At 42.4% G+C, this 20,089-nt stretch overlaps 1 protein-coding gene across 1 annotated transcript; it reads right to left on the bottom strand.

Annotated features, from left to right (window-relative positions):
* Positions 1–1,117: 1,117 nt before the first annotated feature.
* On the bottom strand, positions 1,118–17,153 carry kank4 (KN motif and ankyrin repeat domains 4; the record flags this gene model as incomplete). The annotated part of the gene is made up of 10 exons (XM_079221560.1): positions 1,118–1,225; positions 2,762–2,962; positions 3,588–3,730; positions 3,881–4,100; positions 4,385–4,469; positions 5,679–5,957; positions 9,521–9,614; positions 13,058–14,300; positions 14,535–16,573; positions 17,135–17,153. The coding sequence occupies 10 exons, from the start codon at positions 17,151–17,153 to the stop codon at positions 1,118–1,120; spliced, it is 4,431 nt and encodes a 1,476-aa protein (XP_079077686.1).
* Between the last annotated feature and the right edge of the window lie 2,936 nt (positions 17,154–20,089).

Genomic DNA, 20,089 nt, shown 5'->3' on the forward strand with positions numbered 1-20,089 from the left:
AAACGAGCAGGCAAACAAGACATACATTATATTTGGACTGAGGAACGAAGGAAGAGAGAGAGAGATGTTAATCATGAAAACAGACAGTATTACAACACACTGTTGTTTGTTTAGTATTATAGGCCAGCCAGTAGGGGCAGTAACTGTGTATTGGCATGCGGCACCTTCTGAACTGTACAATCTTCTTATTAGAAAACGCTTGGCATTCTTTTATCTGGTTATATTGTAGTTATAAAAATTAATTTATTTTGTGTCCAACAGAAAACATTTTATCTCCAACTAAACCATTTGTTTTTTCAATAATTCACCCATGATCCTGTATGTGAAAAACATCATTACTATGGCAAAAACAATACAATAAATATTGTTAAATATCCACTGAATAATCGGAAATTTCACCAGACATTCTATTCTAAAACATTTTTTTATAATTCACACTCTTGGAGATATATAGTTTACTGTACACAAACACAATAAAAAAGTGCAGTAGAAAATACAGTTTCTGTGTTTGTGTATGATTATAATGCGAATAACATTCTACATATTCTCAATAATGTTCAAATATGAAAAGAGTAATGCCAATGTCATGAAGGGAAAAAATAGAAATGATGTAATATTTAATATTTAATACTATATATTTGAAAGGTAGATAATGTGCTTAGTATTTTGCTAGACGAGCTAGTTGATGATAAGAAGCAGCAGTTTGCCAGAGCATCTCTTCATCCACTTGCCAGTCCGTCCGTCCCTGCTTTCCTTTTAAATTCTCACCCTGTCCCCTGGTAATTGGCTGTCAATCATGCTTGTCACCACGGCAACGCCTTATCATCAAATCGACCGAGCCCTGTTTGTTGTCTGTCCACTGAGTGGTTGAATGCAGCATATCCATAAACACCCACGCAGCATGTTGGCAGAGATATGGAAGAAGAAAAATGTGTGCGTTCGCTCCAGCCTCCGAGGTTTAATGTAGATCCACGGTAAACAGAGTTTTTTTTACTGGACAAACTGAGTCTTGTATGGTGTCATCGTGTCTTTCATTCACTTCATTCAATTCCTTTCCCCTCTTTGTTAGTGGGCAAAAAGGGGGTTGGCGATTTGGAGTGGTTTGGAGATATCGGGTTCAGAGGAGGTCCGTTGTAAACGAGGGCGTGGAGGCTCGGGCCTTCAGAAGGTCAACTATCTCTTGGTGGGCGGCGGCCTCTGCCACCGACAGCGCTGTCTGTCCATTCTGGGGAAAAGCAAAAGGGAACGTCACAGTTTCAAGTCAAAGATCATTGCAGTGACTCTTCTTATCCTGACAGGGGCAGTGGCGTGTTGCTCTTTCTCAAGCAACTTGACATTCATGTGTATTTACTGCAACTGCCTCAATGCAGGCAACACTATGTAGCTGTAAACATAATTTTAAGAGCTGGGTTCAGTATCTGGAAATAGCTTTTAGCTTTTCTTTCCTTATTGAAATGCCAGATGAGATTATGATTTGTTAAATTGTAAATCCGATCTAATAATGTTCTCCTCTGCAACAAAGATATTTTCAGTTGCTGTATTCATCAACATCTCTGGTATGTTTTGCTGTCTTTCATAAAAAAACATCATACTCATTACTAGTGGCCATGCTCCACTAGCAATTATCAAAAATAATAATGCTAAATCCATCTCGTTGGTTGCGTGTGCTTGACACAAATCGATTAAGAAAAAAGACATTTGCTCTATAAAGCTGTGTGTAACCTGATGCATCATTGTCAGTGTTTCCTTGTGAAAAGTGTTTCCTTTTCATTTTTTTCATCAAAGTCTCAATATTAGACATTAAAGCAAACTAGAACAGACAATGCTGCATGCTGAGAGAGACCTCCTGTCTCATGGGAGCACACACGTCTCAAAACAGTGTGAATGCTGTGTTTAATAGTTTGTGTAAATTCCACAAACCGTTTGACTTAAGTATAATTTTAAATTGCTTGCCAGTGCTGCTTATGTCCTCAGTTTTGAGATAATTTCTGTCCCTGACTAGCCCTAAATATAGTGCATGCTCCTGTGTTGTCATGGAGTCACACAAATAATCTACCAGAGGCACTGTATAGATTAATATTGGGTATCCATGTGATAAACGTTTGCACTGAAGACTAAATCACTCCTGATTTAGGCTAACATTGTGTGCGCCGCCCTCTGGAGTCCCATCCCGCTGAACTGGGCAGGAGAAGGTGTTCCCGAAATGCTTGAATGTTGCCGTAGCGTTGGCTGCGGCAACATGTTGAATAAGGTGTGACAATACTTGTTTCCTTTGGGAACTCGACTCAAAGCCCACACTTTGATGCAGGTGTGGAGGCGGGGCTTATGAAATGCTACATGAGCAGGAGCAGCAGTATTGCAGTCGTGTTATGGCGTTCTCTGACTGCACACCTCGAGCTGCGGAGGAGAATCGACCATCTGGAGAAATCAATAATGTACTAGGTTGAACAATCAATCTCAATATACTCTGTGTGGGCCACAACAGCTACTGTATGCTCTATCTATGCCCTATCTGGGCAACTGACGCTGACCGCTAGGGCAGCCCGATATCTAGTGATGTATGAGTGTGAGCCACCATGAGCCCTGTAACCTTTCTATGGCACGACAGGCCGATAACTAGGTGTTTAAATGAAGCAGTGACCCCTGGCATCTCAGTGAAGAATGAACCCTCATGCTGATACGACAGAGAGCACCATCTTGGATGAAAGGTGAAACAGTCCCGTTGAAAGTGTCATTTAAACTTTGCAGTATAACAGTGCACCTTGTCCACGAGGCCGGTGTCACAACGACTCGTCTCCAGCAGCATGCGAACGATGTTTGTGTGTCCATGTTCGCTGGCACACATCAGGGCCGTGGAGCCCTCGCGATCCTGGGCATTTACATCCGTACCGCAGCTCAGGAGCAGCTTTACCATGGCAACGCGGCCGTGGCTCACCGCGAGCATGAGCGCCGTCTGGCCCGCCTCGAGAAAGAGTGAGAGATACAGAGAGTTAGAATTAAACGGTGAGGGGGAAGGTGTGAGGGGCAGGTAAAGAGATGCAGGGTTGGAGATGAGGGAGGAAATGGAGGAAGAGAAAGGGCAAAAGTATATATTTTTTCATTTTTTATCTGGACTATGTTTCTGAATACGGAACAAAGTCTCACAGAAGCTCAGTTTGACAGAGTTCTGTGTGAAGATGAATTTCTTACACAGGTCAATGAATGCGCAAATGGTACATTTAAGGGTTCCTGACACGTCAGCATGCTTTCCTAGTCGAGCATGCTTGTACATTTTGGTTGGTATGCGCCGTAGATGTCCTTGCTGTCGAGAAAGAAGCGCCGAAATTATGGTGTTTTCCTGTAAAGTGACCCACTTGTAAAAATGTCCTAAGATGCACTGATTTCCCCAGAGGAGTTATTAAATCCCCAGACTTACTGTGCCTGAAATATAACTTCCTGTACAACAACAACAACACATCAGACAGAGCAACAACAGATCAAATTCTCCAATATTCAGTCAGTTTAGTGGACACAATGATTCCCTGCAGGCTGTATGTATCCCACTGCGGGACTAATAAAGGAATATCTTATCTTATTTTATATATTACCTGTCTGGAGCATGCATTGACATCACCAAGTCTCAACAGTTGTTGTGCAACCTCCAGGTCATCAGAGCTCTCAGCAGCCGTCAGTGCAGCAAGCATCACCGGAGTATAGCCTGCCTTGTTCACATTGTTTGTCTCACAAAGACCTGAAAACACAAAGGTTTAAATAAGTCAAAGAGTATTTCATGCAATTTTTGTCAGGGTTTAGCTGCCTTATCAAGACACTTTTTTCATTAAATTCCTTAAGCTCCTCTCGTTCATTCAGCTGTATGTGCCACTGTGTGTTTGCCTCTTACCAGTATCCAGCAGCAGTTTGACTACAGGGAAGTTTGAATGCGACACACTGTAGTGGAGGGCCATGTTCCCATTGCCGTCGGTCAAGTTTACTACGTATGGCAGCAGAGTGGGTGTGGTCAAGCCCACTTGTCTCAGGTATAATCTGACGGTGTCGGCCTGCGATTCTTTCTGACTGGAGATCTTGAACCACTCCTGGTAGAGCACCACTAAAACCTGACGCTGGGGAGAGAGGAAGGAGTAAAACTCTATAAATGAAAAAGCCGCCTGTGGCAGCATTTTTACTGTTCCATGAACATTTTTAATGTTTGGGTTGTTGAGCAGCTTGTATTTTCAGCCTAAGGAACGGCACTGCAAGACACATTACTCTATCAGTGAAGTCAAAGAGCTCTGACACAACATCTACAAAAATCAGAATCATTTTCCCTCAAAAACATGTTTGATGAAGTGTATAAAATAAATAAAACTTTGAAGAATTAAAACGACAGCCAAAAAAAAAACCTTACCATTTCTTTATCTGGTGATGGAACCTCTTCCATTCTGTCTTTTACGTAGAGGCAGGCGTCTACAAACCCCTGGTCAACTTTCTCTCTGCAAACAAAGGCCAGATGGCACAGTAAGTCTTTATTTTTTTACCCATCCCAAACAATTTCCAAAAATGTTTTTCCAGTCAAGAACTTTCAAGCGGACCAGGAGTGTAAGAAAACATTCAAATGTAAACCAACACACCCTTCATCTCTTCTTTCCTTTGTTCCATCAATCCTGCATAACATATGGCCAAGAGACGGCTACTTTAGTTATTGTGTAAATACTGTCTGAGATTTTTTTTTTAAAGTTAAAGATGCCTTGATCAGACAGGTGCTGAGAGATGAGTTAATATAAGTCCTGCCTTCTTGCAGGGGCCCCATCTACTGTCTGGCCCCGGGGCCTCCGACCCTGTCCACATACCTGAGACAGATAAGTGATCAGTCAGTGACAGATAGGACAACACTGCTGGTTATTTGCTTTTTGTTCTCGCTCCCTGGTACTGGAAATGACGTGTATCCGTGTGAATGTCTAAGACCTCAATTAGTGAGAGCAGCTTTTACGGAAGTGTGTAGGAGCAAGTTGTTCTTGCTTGTGCAACGCTGTATGTGGAACCTTGTGTGTATGTAGTGTGTACAGTATGTGTGAAACAGAGGCTCATAGTGTGTGAGTCTGTGCGAAATATTCAGAGGTAATGGGGTCTGTAGGGTAGTGTTAGTATAACTGTGTTTTAATTGGATCTGTGTGTGCGCGGTGGACGGTATATTGAAGCGTCATTCAGCACCTGTCTCTGACAAAGTATGTAGACTTTAGCTGGACAAAGAACAAAGCACTGACTTGTACTTGTATATATATTACAGTGTCATCTATGTGGCTGCATTGTGCTTTAATCAGTTTATATTCTTTGGATTTACTCTGTTTACTTTTATTCTTTCATTCGCTTCATGATATGACCTGCAGTGAGAAGGTCAACCTGGTTTAATTACTGAATATGAGACTTTTCTTTGGAGTTTCTGTGTTTATGTTATTTCATTCAGAGAGTGTGGATCACAGTGAGCAGAAGGTACGCAAAAAAGGATTCCGGAGCCTTATGTATTTTTCACTATCAATAACATCTGTACAAGCAACAGAAAGAAGTCAGTGCTGACCAATCACAGTCCATCAGATACCCATGTGTTATCTCTACGGCGTAGATTATAGCGGCAACATGCTTAGGCTCCATAGCTACGGCGTAACCCCTGACAAGTAGGAATCGAGCTTTACTGTCGGCCTCACCCTTCAGCCTGTTCTTCCAGGAGCTCCGGGCTGCCTTCTATATCCAGAAGGCCTCTGTCACCCTCCTTCTCTGCAGCCACAGCTCCTGCTCCCTCAGTGGAGACCTCTGTCTCCTTCTGCTGCGTCTCTGCTCCCTTCTCAGACTTGTCTGCTGGCTGAGGCTCTGTCTCCTTTTCCTTCTCGACCTCTGGTTCTGAGCTGTCTTCCTCCTCCTCCTCCTCTACCTCGACCTTCGGCTTCTCATCTCCACTGGACTCTTCGCTAGATGTCGACTCATAGCTGGAGGTGGACACAAACAAGTGGACATGCACAATATTCAGAGCATAGACACCAAAGCTATCCACATTATACCACCTAGAATAAAGCTTTCGCATACTGCACCTGTGCTGAATGCTAAAGGTGACTTAAAAAGTGAGTAAATACTTAGCTTACCAGATATCCATCTATAAATGATACAGTACAGACAACATGTGGTCTATCATTGGCTTTGGAACATTTAACTAATTAAAGTAATGTGTACAGAAATAAGACATGGATACAGAAGCAGCCACATCAATGAAAGACCTAAGCAGGTAAAAACAAATATGAAAGCCGATAAGTCAACAGACGCCAAGACAAGTTAAATACAAACAGATCATTATCCTCAAGCGTGACATGAGAGAGATGCTTGTCTAATGCAACCTTGGTCCACATATCCAAAACATCCTTCACACAGTTAAACATATACATGAAAATCCATAGGCATGTTTGCACACCTACATAGGCAAGCTTGGACAAAACCCAACCTTGTTCAGTGAGGAAAGGCTGATTACTTTTTACGTGTGTGTGTGTGTGTGTGTGTGTGTGTGTGTGTGTGTGTGTGTGTGTGTGTGTGTGTGTGTGTGTGTGTGTGTGTGTGTGTTGATGAGGATGATAATTTGGATGTATCATGTGAGGCCAATGATCAGATAAGTCTTACTGAATGCCACTGATTCATGCTTATTTGTACGTACACACACACACACACACACACACACACACACACACACACACACACACACACACACACACACACACACACACACACACACACCACAAGAGGCGTTCAGGGGCCATAGCATTCCCTGGATTCCAGAGGAGCTCAAGGGAGAGCAAAGATGGGTTCAACCATCCAAAGAGAAGAAATGCAAACAGCAGCCCACTTCCTGGTGTGAGCAGAAGACAAAGAAAATATTGTTGTCTGACATGTTTGTCTCATTATAAATAGCATCTGTAACACTGAGATGGAACGATATGTATTGTCAAGAACAAGAGTTGAAAACTCGGGAGAGATACACTAGATGTGGACCATCTTATATAACTTATTATTGTTATATAAGGAGCCGGTCCTAACAATACCATGACTGATAATTCATTATTTGTTCCGGAGAATGGCTGTTAGGTTATGTTTGCAGATCATGCTAACGCAGTGAGGAAGGAATAGACTTCACCACAGCTCTGACTAAACATAGCAGAGGCGAGCAGGTCATGAAACAGTGAAGCTCAGGAATGTAAGAACAGGAACACGGAAATGAAAACTATCTCAGAATGGCCGCCATGTCTTTGATATGCAGGAGGCAATGCAGACACAACTAAAATGCTTCAAGTGTGCCTCAATGTTGCATTAGATGTGCGCATGTTGCTTGGGCTGGGCCATATGCCCAATGTCTCATATTTCATATCTCAATAACAATATATATATAACAATATTGCATGTTTCCTGGTAATTCAATAAATGAATACTCTACAGAAAATAACCATGAGGTAAAGCCTATTTTTGTGTGAATAAAATACTTTATACAAAATACAAAATTCAAGTTAGACTTAGAATATAGTTCTTAACAATTTAGATGCCGGAATGGTGTATTATCATATTTCAATAAGTATTTCATCACAATACAATACATTCAAAGACAATAAATAAGCATATTGAATTATCACCAAGCCCGACAGGGCTATTACTAAACACTGTGTTACTTTTGTGATTCATTAGATAGCTCTGCCACCATTAGAGTTTCACACAAAATGAGACTAAGCACACATTTAAAAAACATAAGATATCTTGACTGCTGGATCGCTGTCAGTGCCGAATGCATAACTGAGGTCATTACTGTGAATGTGTATAGCTCTGTAGCCGTTTATATACTGTATACATATATATGTTTTGTTTTTTGTCTCCAAATATGTCCATGTTGACATTTAAGAACATTGTAAGGACAGAAGTGTCTGCATGGTGACATTGTGGACATACACTTCCAAAATGGGGACAACATCTGCTCCCAATTTCTTCATAGCACTAAACTTGGTTTGGCCTAGCTGTGTAGGCGAAGGGTTATGACACATGTAGCAGTTATGGTAAAGGTTGGGGTAAGCAATAGCATCTATTGTTCTATGTTCCGCTCACAAGTGGACAGCTCTGAATGCAGGTGTACAGATTTGAATGCAACCAAGACGCATTGCTTCGACAACATTCAGAGGTGGTCTAGGCCGCATATGGCCACATTCTTTTAGCAGTGTGTGTGTGTGTGTGTGTGTGTGTGTGTGTGTGTGTGTGTGTCAATCTGAGAGATAATGCACAAGATCGAGCTACTAAGTTGTATTTCCCCTATATTAACTTGTCAGCAGTGGTTACAAACAGGCTCTGTATTGATGGACATGCCAACGTGCTGATGGATCCAGTGCTTTGTGTTTTTAGCAGAACTAGACCAGAGAATATTTGGTTTAAAAAGATTGGATATACTGTGTGCCCTCATTGTTCTCCATGAAGTTTGCTGGAAGTGACGAGCCCGAGTTAATTTTATGTGGAGAGAGCTCTGCGCCAGACTCCATTTAAACAATTGCCTTTAAATGATACTATGATACATTTGGCATGCAGTTAACACACCAGTCCTAATTTAGTTTTCATGAAAACTCAACTTCCGTATGTATATATTTGCGTATAGCGCGAGGAAGTGAGGTCTGATTACAAGTGGTCATTCGAGACACAAGTGGAGATGCATTCTAATGCCAGATGTGAGCAGATGTACTGAGAGCTGTCAGTTGTGATGGGATTACTCAAAACACGTGTGTGTGTGTGTGTGTGTGTGTATATGTGTGTGTGTGTGTGTGTGTGTGTGTGTGTGTGTGTGTGTCTATACAGGTGTTTCATGTTATAACTGTAACACCAGACACCTACCTATAATCACATCAGCCAAAAAGAATTATCTCCCTGCTTTGAGAACTTTGATTTTCCAACGACTACCATCTGCATACTTAAAATTCATCAGCTTACACACACACACACACGCACACACACACACACACGCACACACACACACACACACACACACACACACACACACACACACACACACACACTGCATACAGCATCAGAAAACGCTGACATAAGCATGCTTGTACAAAGCACTGAGGTATCTCAATACTGACAAAAATATGCACACGCATCACATAAAGTACAACACACATTCACACTCCCAGTAGCAGCAGTGAGGTCATAGTAAGGGCAGTGTGTCTTCAAGAGAGCCTTGACGACTAACAGCATGAAGCAGATGTGTGAAACACAGCTAGACTTAGTTTACAGTCACTGTGGCCAAACTCAGACAACTTTACAATTTATGTGTAGACATTTTCATACACGTTAAACCTGGAAGAAATTCTTGAATGAACATAGCATTCAGTTATTGTGCAATAATGTGCACAATGGATTCATAAAAGGTAAATTCTTCAGAACAAAACATTAATGGACACTCAATTTAAAATGCACAGACAAACTGCAGCCCACACAAAGATATGAATCACAGAGAGAGATTGGATGAAGATTTTACCCTCCATTCACCCCAACAAACTTCAGGTTTTTCTTGGCTCCCTTGTTCCCTTGCTTGTCAGCAACGCCATTTTTCTTCATAATTGATTTGAGACCTGATGGGAAGGAGGAGAGAGAGGGGGGAGTGAAAGAGAATGAAAAAGAAAAGGGAGGGTTCGGAAAATTTATTAGGCTTTTGTGGAATTTGAGTGTTTGTGTGTTTTTTTTGTGTGTGCACAATGCATGAAAGAAATTCCAATTATGTATCATTCCTAACACGTTCTCATATCCTAACACAAAACGTAGCTGTTTGTCACAAGCTCATATGAGCGTTTCAGATCCGTCACTCCTTTTGTTGAGGTATGGCTGAGTTAACGCAACTATAGAACTGAGTCATTGCACCTTGAGCCATCGCTAAATGCATGATTTTGTTCCCCTCTTCAAATAATCTTCAACACAATCGTTGATTGCTCCTCTCACCCAGTAGACATTGCACAACAACATCAATATCATTCCCCCAACTGTCCAAACAGATTAAGTCATGTGAAATGAGAGTTTATTACAGATCAACCTTCACAGGATAATAATAAACTGAAGGACAAAGAGTCTTCTGAAAGAAACACAATACTAGCTGTTGGAAAGTGCATGAGTAGAATGAGGAACTTGCGGACTTGCAAATTTGAGGAAAAAAGTGAAGAAGGCAACCAGGGGTCACTGGATGTTTTGATGAGTATGAAAACAATGTAAAACATATTTGGTCTGTGCAGGTACCAGATCCTTTGTGAACCCGATTGAACACCTACGAGAGGTTTTGGACAAACACATTCAACCTCCTGTGGAATGTGTCACCGATCTTTATAACAGTTACTGTAGTGACAAGCTCTGTAATTCAAAAGCCTTTAGAAAAACAAATGTGCTGCATTTTCTGTAAATTCTAAATAATATCATATTCAATCATAGAGGAAAAGATTTCTGAAGTGTGTATCCAGCAAAAACAATCAAAACAACCAAACAACTGAGTTAAATTACATACAAGTCTCAAGGCTGAATAAAAGCAAGTCATCAAACTGATATTGGTAACTCATGAGACATTAATTGTTTGCGCGTGTTAGCTGTATTTATTTGTGCAAGTACACACTGAGCAGTGTGTGAATGTGTGTGTGTAACATCTGGCAGAAAGGGGAAGCTGGAGCCTCATGTGTATACTTCATGTAAAGGCAACAATAATATAATTGTGAGTGAACAGCATCACACAGTCAATAAATGAATAGAAGTGCCTGACAAATACATTGTTAGGGGGAGCTCATTACGTTTTTTTAAGGATTTCCCAAGAGACAAGAACTGGTTCAAGATTATCACCTTCATCAGATCGACTAACTGTTGCAGTTATTTTGGCCCTCCAAAGTATTTCCTAGGGCGATGTACACAGGTCAAGCATATCGACCGTAAAGACAACATACAACCATGACATTGTCAGGCCTATAATGTCTGGAACTGCCCTATAATCGATGCTGCATGGGCTCCTTTGCTGACTCCTCTTGGCTCTAAGCCAGGCACGGCTGTCTTAGCCGTGCCTGACAGCGAGACATAGTGCAGAGGATCCGTAATGTTTTATGCAAGGACATAAGGATGTGGCTTTGAGCCAGATACCACCAGCTGAAAAGATCCCAGCCACCACCTCCTAAGACTGCTTTTTGATCCTGACGTTCTCTCAGGAGAAATAGCAGCACCATGGTGAGGTTTAGAACATATTTGGCATTTTAACACACCCTTCATCTTCTGATGAATAAAACAAGGCTGTAATTTAACCTTGCCTCACTGTGCTGGAGATGTTTCACTCAACCATACAAATCTCTAAAGCTCCACTTAAGTCTCTGATGACTCGGTTGAGTAAAAGTTCTCAATGCAACAGAAGTTTCTGTTTCCAATATTTGTGGATGTAAAACACAGATGTAGTTTAAAGAAGTCAGGCTGCGAATCTCAGACGTCAAATATATAGAAAGCAACCTCAAAGAAACAGTGAAAATTTGAGAGTGCACATACTGTGTTTATCTAGGCACGCGCGCACACACGAATCACTTAAAACCACTCCTGTGTACTGTACTCCCAACCATGAACTTGAAATGAACTCTCAACATAAAATATATGTGTGATAGCAGAATTATTGTGTCTTTCAGCTCCTGGGCCAGAAACAGAACAGTGAGACATCAAGGGAGGGAAGAAAGGCATCGTGTGTGTGTGTGTGTGTGTGTGTGTGTGTGTGTGTGTGTGTGTGTGTGTGTGTGTGTGTGTGTGTGTGTGTGTGTGTGTGTGTGTGTGCTTGAGTGTCCATTTGACTGTGTAAGTCAGTGCTTGTGTGCACTTCTCTGTATGAGTGTGGGTGTGTGTTTGTCTATACTGTTTGAAGCATGAAATAAGTACTTGATACTCATGGTGGTAATTGAATGTTATTTCACAAGAGCTTTGCAGCATGTGATTGTCCACAACACAATATGTGTTGTGCTGCCACCATCAATGAACAAAACATGATAGTATGATGCGGTTTGCAATGATTAATGCCCTTACTTTACTCTACCTCTGTTACACTAATGCTACTGTAATACAATGCATGTATAAAGACGGTGTTTACATGTATTGTATGTAATAAACTATAGAGAAACGGGTTGGTCAAAGAAAAGAGAAAAGCTTCAAAAAAGGAACATAATTATGAACGAACTAGAAGGCAAGGGAGACATTTCCCTTTCAGGTAGACCGCTGACAATAATTGAGTATTAGCGGTTGGATGTGACAATACATCACAGTCCATATCCCTCAGAGTCATTAGACTCCTGGCAAAGTATCAGATAATTAAGTATCTAGAAGAGTATTATAATTCAGATAAGAGGGAAATTAATTATTCCTGACATTGTTCTACTTTAACTGCAGAGTCAAACTGATATCTAGTCACAGTGACAGCCCGTGAAGTCAAAGTATGTACCCTGTGAATATGTCAAGCAGTACCCTTCACTCCTGTCCTAACAGTACTTCATGTCCAATGAGTCAGGTCCTGCACATAAGAAACCTTGTGTTGACAGCAGTTTATTTCTGAATAATTAAATAGGACTGTTGTTTTAGGTTGCAGAGAAATTAAACTACAGTCACTAAGAAACATGAGGACACCGCCTTGTTGTCAGTTTGACAGTAATAGTGTGTGTCTTACATCAGCTAAGACGTGTGCTGTTATGAGGGAATAAGAACTCTACCAGAACTATTAAAAAGCTCCACAAAAGTGACCCCACAGAAATCTGCAAAACCATTCTAGCAATATTTGACTCCTCCTTTAGGCCTTTTTGTAAAGGTACACGATAATCACAAGATGTGTTGGCAAGGATCAAAGGGAACATGTTGTAAAAAAATAAGAGGCATGGAGAGGAGCTGAAAGAGGATTTCAGTGAATATGAGTTTGAAACGGATTCAGCTTATTGAGTCTATAACAAAATAGGTAAGCAAGTATTTGACAGACAGATGCACAACTGTGTACAGTATAAACCATGGGGTACTAAGTGAAAAACAGGCCTACCTTGTTCCTGCTGTTTGCTGGCAGCAGCAGCTTTCTGGCCTGGTGAGTAGAAGGCAGAGAGGACACTGAGGGAGCTGACCAGTTGACTTTGAATTGAGCTCATTTTGGAGGGACCAGCCTTCCCTGCTGATTTCCCTGTTGTTGCTGCAGGGACTGCTTTCCCTGCAGGCTTGGCTGATGCTCCTTTCGCTGCCTCTGCTCTTTTCCCTGCCGTCTGTTTCTGTGTGCTGGGGCTTTCCTGCTGGCTGGCCGTCTGTTGAGTTCCAGAGCTGCTCCCCAGCTGTGCCCACTGCTCGCCCAGAAGCCCTGTCAACCGGGTTACGACTTGGCCCAAAGCCGCGGGTGACGTTGGTGACTCGCAGGAGCCCCTGCGAGAAGGCTCGGCCTCGCCAGCGTCCCGACGTGAGGCCGGGGTTTCTATGGAACCGGAACGCTGAGCTGTTTCGCTGGAGCCTCTGCGCAGCGATTGTGTCTCATTGGTATCTTTTTGAGGGGGTTGAGTCTCACTGGGACTTCTACGAGAGCCCTGAGACGGAGGTTGAGCCTCATATGAGCCCTGGCGAGTTGGGCGGGTCTGGGCTTCTCCTGATCCTCGACTCGGAGGTTGTGACGCTTTAAGTTCTTTGGAATTCCGTCGACTTGCAGTGGATTGAGACTGTGCTTGAATCGATTTGGGACGGGTTTGAACACTGGAGCCCGGAGGCGCACCTTGAGTCTCAGTATGTAGTTTTGATTTTAATCGTTTCCCACTAGACTCCCCAGGAGGCCTCTCTGCTAGGGTGCTATCCTTAACCTGAGACGGTTGTGAGACTGGATGTTTTACCTGCGGTTCAGAGAGCTTTTTCGTGGTTTGGGCCTCAAGCTGAGTTGGAACTTGTACCTGCACCTGGGGATGTGTTTTTGTCTGGGGCTGGGACCGCGGGGCTTGAGTTTCACCGGATCCCCTACGAGGACGCACGGGAGCAGCCTGAACTTGAGCAGATATTGGCTGTGTCTGGTCTGCCGAGAGCTTTCGGCCTCTCTGGGGTCGTACAGGAACTACAGTCTTCACAGCTGCGTTCTCTGCTGCTGCTGCTACTACTACAACCGTGTCAGTGGCCACAGTCTCTGTGAATGTTGCACACACAATCACACCTTCTGCTGTTTGTTTTCTCTCTACAGTCTCCTTGTCAATCAGATGTGCTTCAACAATTGCTCTTACTTCACTCTTTAGGGGTTCAATTTCTTTCGTTCCTGAGTCATTCTGTGAAGTAAACATTTCAATCTTAGATTCTGACTTTTCTCCTGCTGCAACAAGTGCACTGGTATTCCCTTGATCCTGACTTTCAATAACTGAAACTACAGTTTCTTCAACTCTGCTTTCTAGAACTGTAATTGAACTCTCTTTTACGGACACACTTTCACTTTTTCCACTATCTCTTTGAATTATTTCATTTGCTTTCTCATCCTCCACTCTGTTACTAACCACGCTGCCTACCTCTTCTAATCTTTCACTGCCTGGACATTCTCTCACTTGACTCTCTGCCTCTGCATCTCTGGCTGGGTTGTTATCCTGTGATCTTTCTACCTCTGTCTCAGTCTGCTGATCTGTCCTCTGTGCTCCCACTGTCTCTGTCACCCTGTCCACAGTGTTCACTCTCTCTGTCTCTGTTCCCCGGTGTACACTGTCGGCCCTTGGTCTCTGCGGATGGTCCGTTACTGTATCCCCCTCTGTTTCTGTGACTTGGTTTACCCTTTCTGCTCCGGGCGTCTCGGTCATCTGATCCTGAGTGCCGATCCTCTCAGTTACTGTGCCCCGTTCCATGCTGTTGGCTCTGGGTCTTGGAGGGCTCACAGCAGCTGCTTCTGCTTCCATCTCTATCAACTGTTCATTTGTGTCAACTTTATTGGTTTCTGTTCCTTGATTGATACTGTCAGCCCCTGATGTGGGTACACACACTTCAATAGAGATTTTTTCTGTATCTGTTCCCTTATCTACTGTGCCAAGTGACTCTGTCTCTGTCTCTTGGTTGGCAAAATCTACTTTCTCTGTCTCTGTCCCTGTGTCAATACTCTCTCTTCTTGGCCTGTTTTGTCCATCTGGAGTACACACCTCCACTCTCACTTCTTCACTCAGTTGTAGTATTCTCTCCTCTTTTTCCTTGTTCTCATCTATTTGTTCTTTCAAAAGACTCGTGGTTCTCTCCAGGTCTTGGCTAGCCTGAGTAAGTTTAGCCTCCAGTATCATGAGCTTTTCCTGCAGATTGTGCATACTGTCTGGGTCTTCAGATTTGTCTTCTTTTGCTGCATCACCATCTTTAATACTGCTGGTCTCTGCGTCTTTTATAGCCCCCCTAAGTGATGTTAATTCCTGTCCTCCAATGTCCTGTGATAGCTTTTTCACTGCATGCTCCAGCGTACTCTCTAATGCCTCTTTTTGTATGTCCGACAGTTGTGTCTCTCTCACCGATTCTTGTTCACTTGTTTCTCCATGTGCCGATGAACCCATCAAAGATTCTTGATTTATCTCCCTCTCTTTTTGTAACACTTTACTTTTCTCTGTAACGCCTTGTTTCCCTTTCCCTGTTACCAGCGTTGATGGCACATGCTCTGAAGCTTCTAAATCTCCAGTGGGTTGAGTCTTCAGAGCTAAATTGAGCCCTTCTGAAGGTCTGTGTCCTTGTGGCCGAGTGTGTTTCCCAGAATCAGAATTTGGTGCTTTTGTAGAGGATAATGAGGAAACCTGGGCTTTGGCCTGGGCTTGGAGCTGAAGCAGTAGCTTCACCTTCTCCTCTCTCAGTGAGCAGATCTGAGCCTTAAGTTCTGGGATGGTTTTGACCTGCTCTTCCAGCTCTCTGACCCGCTTCAGTGCCACTGTGATCTGCTGGTGAAGCCCCGTCCGATCCTGTGGAACACGTCTCTCGGTTATGTCCGGCGAAGCACGAAAAACGTTCTCCGTCGAGCCACCCTCCGGTGTTCCCACAATTCGGTCTGGACTGCTCGAATCAGAACCTTTCCTCTGCTGTAGGGTGATGGGCATACTTGATGCTCGGAGCAGGTTCGGACGACTGTGAATTCCTGCAGTTTTCTCTTCAACATCCTCAGCCCCAGCTCCTAATTCATCTCTGGGCTTTGCTGAAGCATAGCCAGCTCTTTGACTGGTGCCCCCCCTGCTGATTTGGCTGGAAGTCCCCCCTTCGCTTGCCCTGAAGTCGAAGATCTGTTGGACCTCTGTCACCCGGGATTTAGGCTTGGGCCCCAGAGTGGACGTCCCAGACCATGTACTGTCCTTTTCCTTAGGGGGAGGCCTGGGCCCATGCCCAGGAAGGCTGAAATTTCTGGGCAGTGTGCTGAATTTGGCCGGGCCCTTGACCCTGCGCTGAATGTGGACCCTTTTGATGGTATTGCCTTTTTCAATGTCGTCAACATATTTGAGGAAGTCCAGGTCCAGGTGGAAGCCATAGGGCGTTTCCACTGAGTAGGGCAGCTGCTTCCTCTGAATGCTGCCCTCACTGGCCTTGGTCTGAAAGCCGTTGGCTGTAGAGAATTAACATGAAAATCAATCAATCAACGCTTCTCCTACTACTACAAATAATAACAATTACAATAATAATAGCTATAATTATACAACTCAAATGGATTTACATGGTCACATTCATAAAATGAATAGGAACCAAATCACAGATTATTGTCATCAGTATTATTCCACTTGTACAGACAGGCTGTACAGTGCAGCACACATAGTGCTTCATTATGTAAAACCATATCACTTACTGGGAAGTAATTATCATGCAGCGATTGCGCCAAAACAAACTAATCAGCATGCAACATGCTGCTCATGCTGTGTCAATTTATGAATACAGTTATCGCCTGAAGGAAATATACCCTTCACTGCTTTTGGCCACATACAGGGACAGGAAGTTAATTGTTTAACCCTTTATGTCAGATATTGTGTCATGTAATGTACAACCTGATTCTATATGACCAATTACTGTGTTTACAGTTGTAGGAAAATAATAAAAATATGAATTGTGACGCCACAAGCTAGAAGCATGGGGATTCTTTTTTGGGGTAAAATGCACGCTTAGTGACACTCACCACTTTTCTTGTCCATCATGGGAGGCGGAGTTCTCAGTCATCGACTTGTGTTTGCTTCAGTTGGAGCTTGCAGCCTGGATGAAACAGAAATGAGAGCTGTGTGAGTAACTTAAATATTATGCATCATTGTCGTCTGAACAGAACTGAATTCTACATTCTGCCGTGTCTAAAACAGATCTGGGAAATCAAATTAATTGAAATAGTGTTTATGATAAGGTAATTTTCCTTTATTGAAGTTAGTTGTTCTCAAAGATTCACTGAATATTTTTCACTAATTCAGTAAAGCAAATACAATAAAACTAAATTATCACCGACCCATACAACAAGACAAAAAATATTTGAGAAAATCAATAAGTTGTATAAGACCATGTTTCAGCCTTGGATAGGTTGTCTTTTACAAAATATGCCGACGTGTGTCATAACTAAGCTAAGCAATTTGCAACTGTATTTCGGTAAACCAAACTTTATGTTAAAAAAAGCATGCAGTGATATTTTAATGGCACAAAAAGAAAATCACAACATGTTTTTTTAAATGACAATGGTTGCCTTTTATGACAAATTGTCCAGTATAGAGCCGGCCAGCATTACTAACAGTCCAGATGGTTTAACAGGGGTGAGGAAAGGCATTTTAAGTATTTGTCTCATATTCAGCGATGACTTTCAAAGTAATAAAACAGTAAATATGCAGTTATTTACTGTGCATATTCTTCTCTACTGAAGACCACATCATGAAGTTATACCAAGCAACAGCATTAGCACAATGAGGGTGAAAGGCGGCACCATTGTGTTCATTAACTTAATTTAAGTTGCCTTGCTGAGCCAGACCTTTGAAGCCATTTAAAGTCAACACAACCCTGGACAGGCTCACAAAAGGGAACACTTTCCATTTGCTGCCACTTTGTATCATTTGTTCCACTTGGAGAAGCCAAGAAACTGGAGCCACTTGTCTTTTTTATTTTTTTTATTTTTACAATGTGCTTGCTGAAGAGTAGAGTTAAGTTGAGATGGAAAACAATTCAGCAAGGAGAGTCAAAACATTGAAGGGCTTATATAAAGCCTACTAATAAAATATACTACTAATGATAAAACCCGGTAATTCGGTCAGATTGCTGCACTTCTCAAATCCATATCGAATGAACACTTGAGCCTCAAAGACGAATGTCAACTTTATGGCTATTTAGCAAATAGGCACACATTATTCATGTAATTTCAATGCAAATTTGTGCTACTGGAGAAAAAAATATCTGCTGTGCCTGAAGCTCTGCATGCTGGAGTTCAAACTTCAACATTTTCATTATTTTTAGTAGTATTATGCAGTTTACTGTATATATTGGAACAGGTAAGACTGGTGTTTTTTTTTATTCCATGCATTGTACTTTATTATGTCCCTAGGTTACAACTTAATGCAGGTATTATAACCAAATATATATTACAAAGTAAATAGTTATAATAATGCAACAGTGCAGCAATCATGGTGTTACCTCTGTCCTTTCCTATTTTAATAACATTTTTACACTCAAAGAAGATAAAGGTCTAGTGGCCCCATTTGAAATGGCTGCTTTGATGTCTCAAAAGAATGGGAACACACACCTCCGCATTGTTTGTGATACTGAAAAAAATTATAATGCATAGCGATTCTCAACAACCCAGATGGCCTTTTAATCTGTAGCAGTTCAGTTCTAGTTTCTAATCCAATTTTCAATTGACCCTGTCCCAACTGTTTGTTCTAAAAGCCACCCACACTCTATTGCCTGTGACATACCAGCCCCTGTAATCACTTACTATAGCAAAAGTGCAATAACACTTTGATTACAGTATATTTAGATATGTTTCTATGATTGTACAAAACAGAACTTAGCTGATACATATAGTTTCGAGTAAGTGCATAGTCCGGGCCACAGGGTCAGCTGTGTGTTGTGCTGAGTGGGGACATATTGCAAGGCAAGCATCACATGAGCTGGAATTGCAATCAATCAAAATGACAGCCAGTCCCCCCCGAGGGGCCTCAACAGGAACATACAGCATCTTCATAGATTAAGCCGTCATAATAAAAAGAGCTGGTGACCTGAAGCAGAATTATGGTCTTTGTTACAGATGAACAGATATTCACGCACCCATATAGAGATAGACCAACTGACTGACAGCCTCTGCACAGGATGTGACACCATGTGATTACTGCCATGGCAACCATTCTTCAATCCACTACATACGGATGCGTGTCCCAGGGGTGAGGAGAGCACCGGCATTCCTGACTCCTCCTGATGCTTAATGCGACTACAATCGGCTTGCTGTCCTTAAGGCTTAATTAGCCGTTTCGGGAGCAGAAGAATGCTGCTCGTAATTGCTGAGTGAAGTACAGAGAGACCCCACTGGCAATTATGCACAGTGGGCAGGCAACAAAACCGTCCTTAATTAGATCATTACCGAAACAGAGAGACAGTAGGAGAGAATGGAGAAGGGACAGGAGGAGGGGGAGCTAAACAAAACGGAGGGAGGAGAGAAGAAATCGGGTGCAGAACATGTGGATAAAGATGAAGAATGAAATCTTGTTTGGCAGACAAGTCTGACAGTAAGAAATGAGGGCAGATGTGACCCAAAAGATGAGGCTGTGAAAAACATTGCTACGCTAACGATGAGTGACTTGACAGAACTGTTAAGTAAGAGTCTTCCTTTCCATCTCCACAGTGCAGTTCTGAGTATTTCCTCTTAATGCTTTTTAGGCTAATGAAAGGCCTCAGGGCAGCAGGAATCTTGTATGTGGTGAGCTTCAGCAGGGTAATATACATGACTCATGAGTACTAAAAATTACGAGCTATGATATATATATATAATCTATAAACATCCACAGCAAGTGCATATTTTGTACATACCACACCTTATACTTATATTTAAATACACTTGCCACTTTACTTTACACTTGTCACTTTCACACAATCAATCACTTCATTCCGTGCA

The sequence above is a fragment of the Taurulus bubalis genome, assembly GCF_910589615.1.
Source record: "Taurulus bubalis genome assembly, chromosome: 7".
Lineage (NCBI taxonomy): Eukaryota > Metazoa > Chordata > Actinopteri > Perciformes > Cottidae > Taurulus > Taurulus bubalis.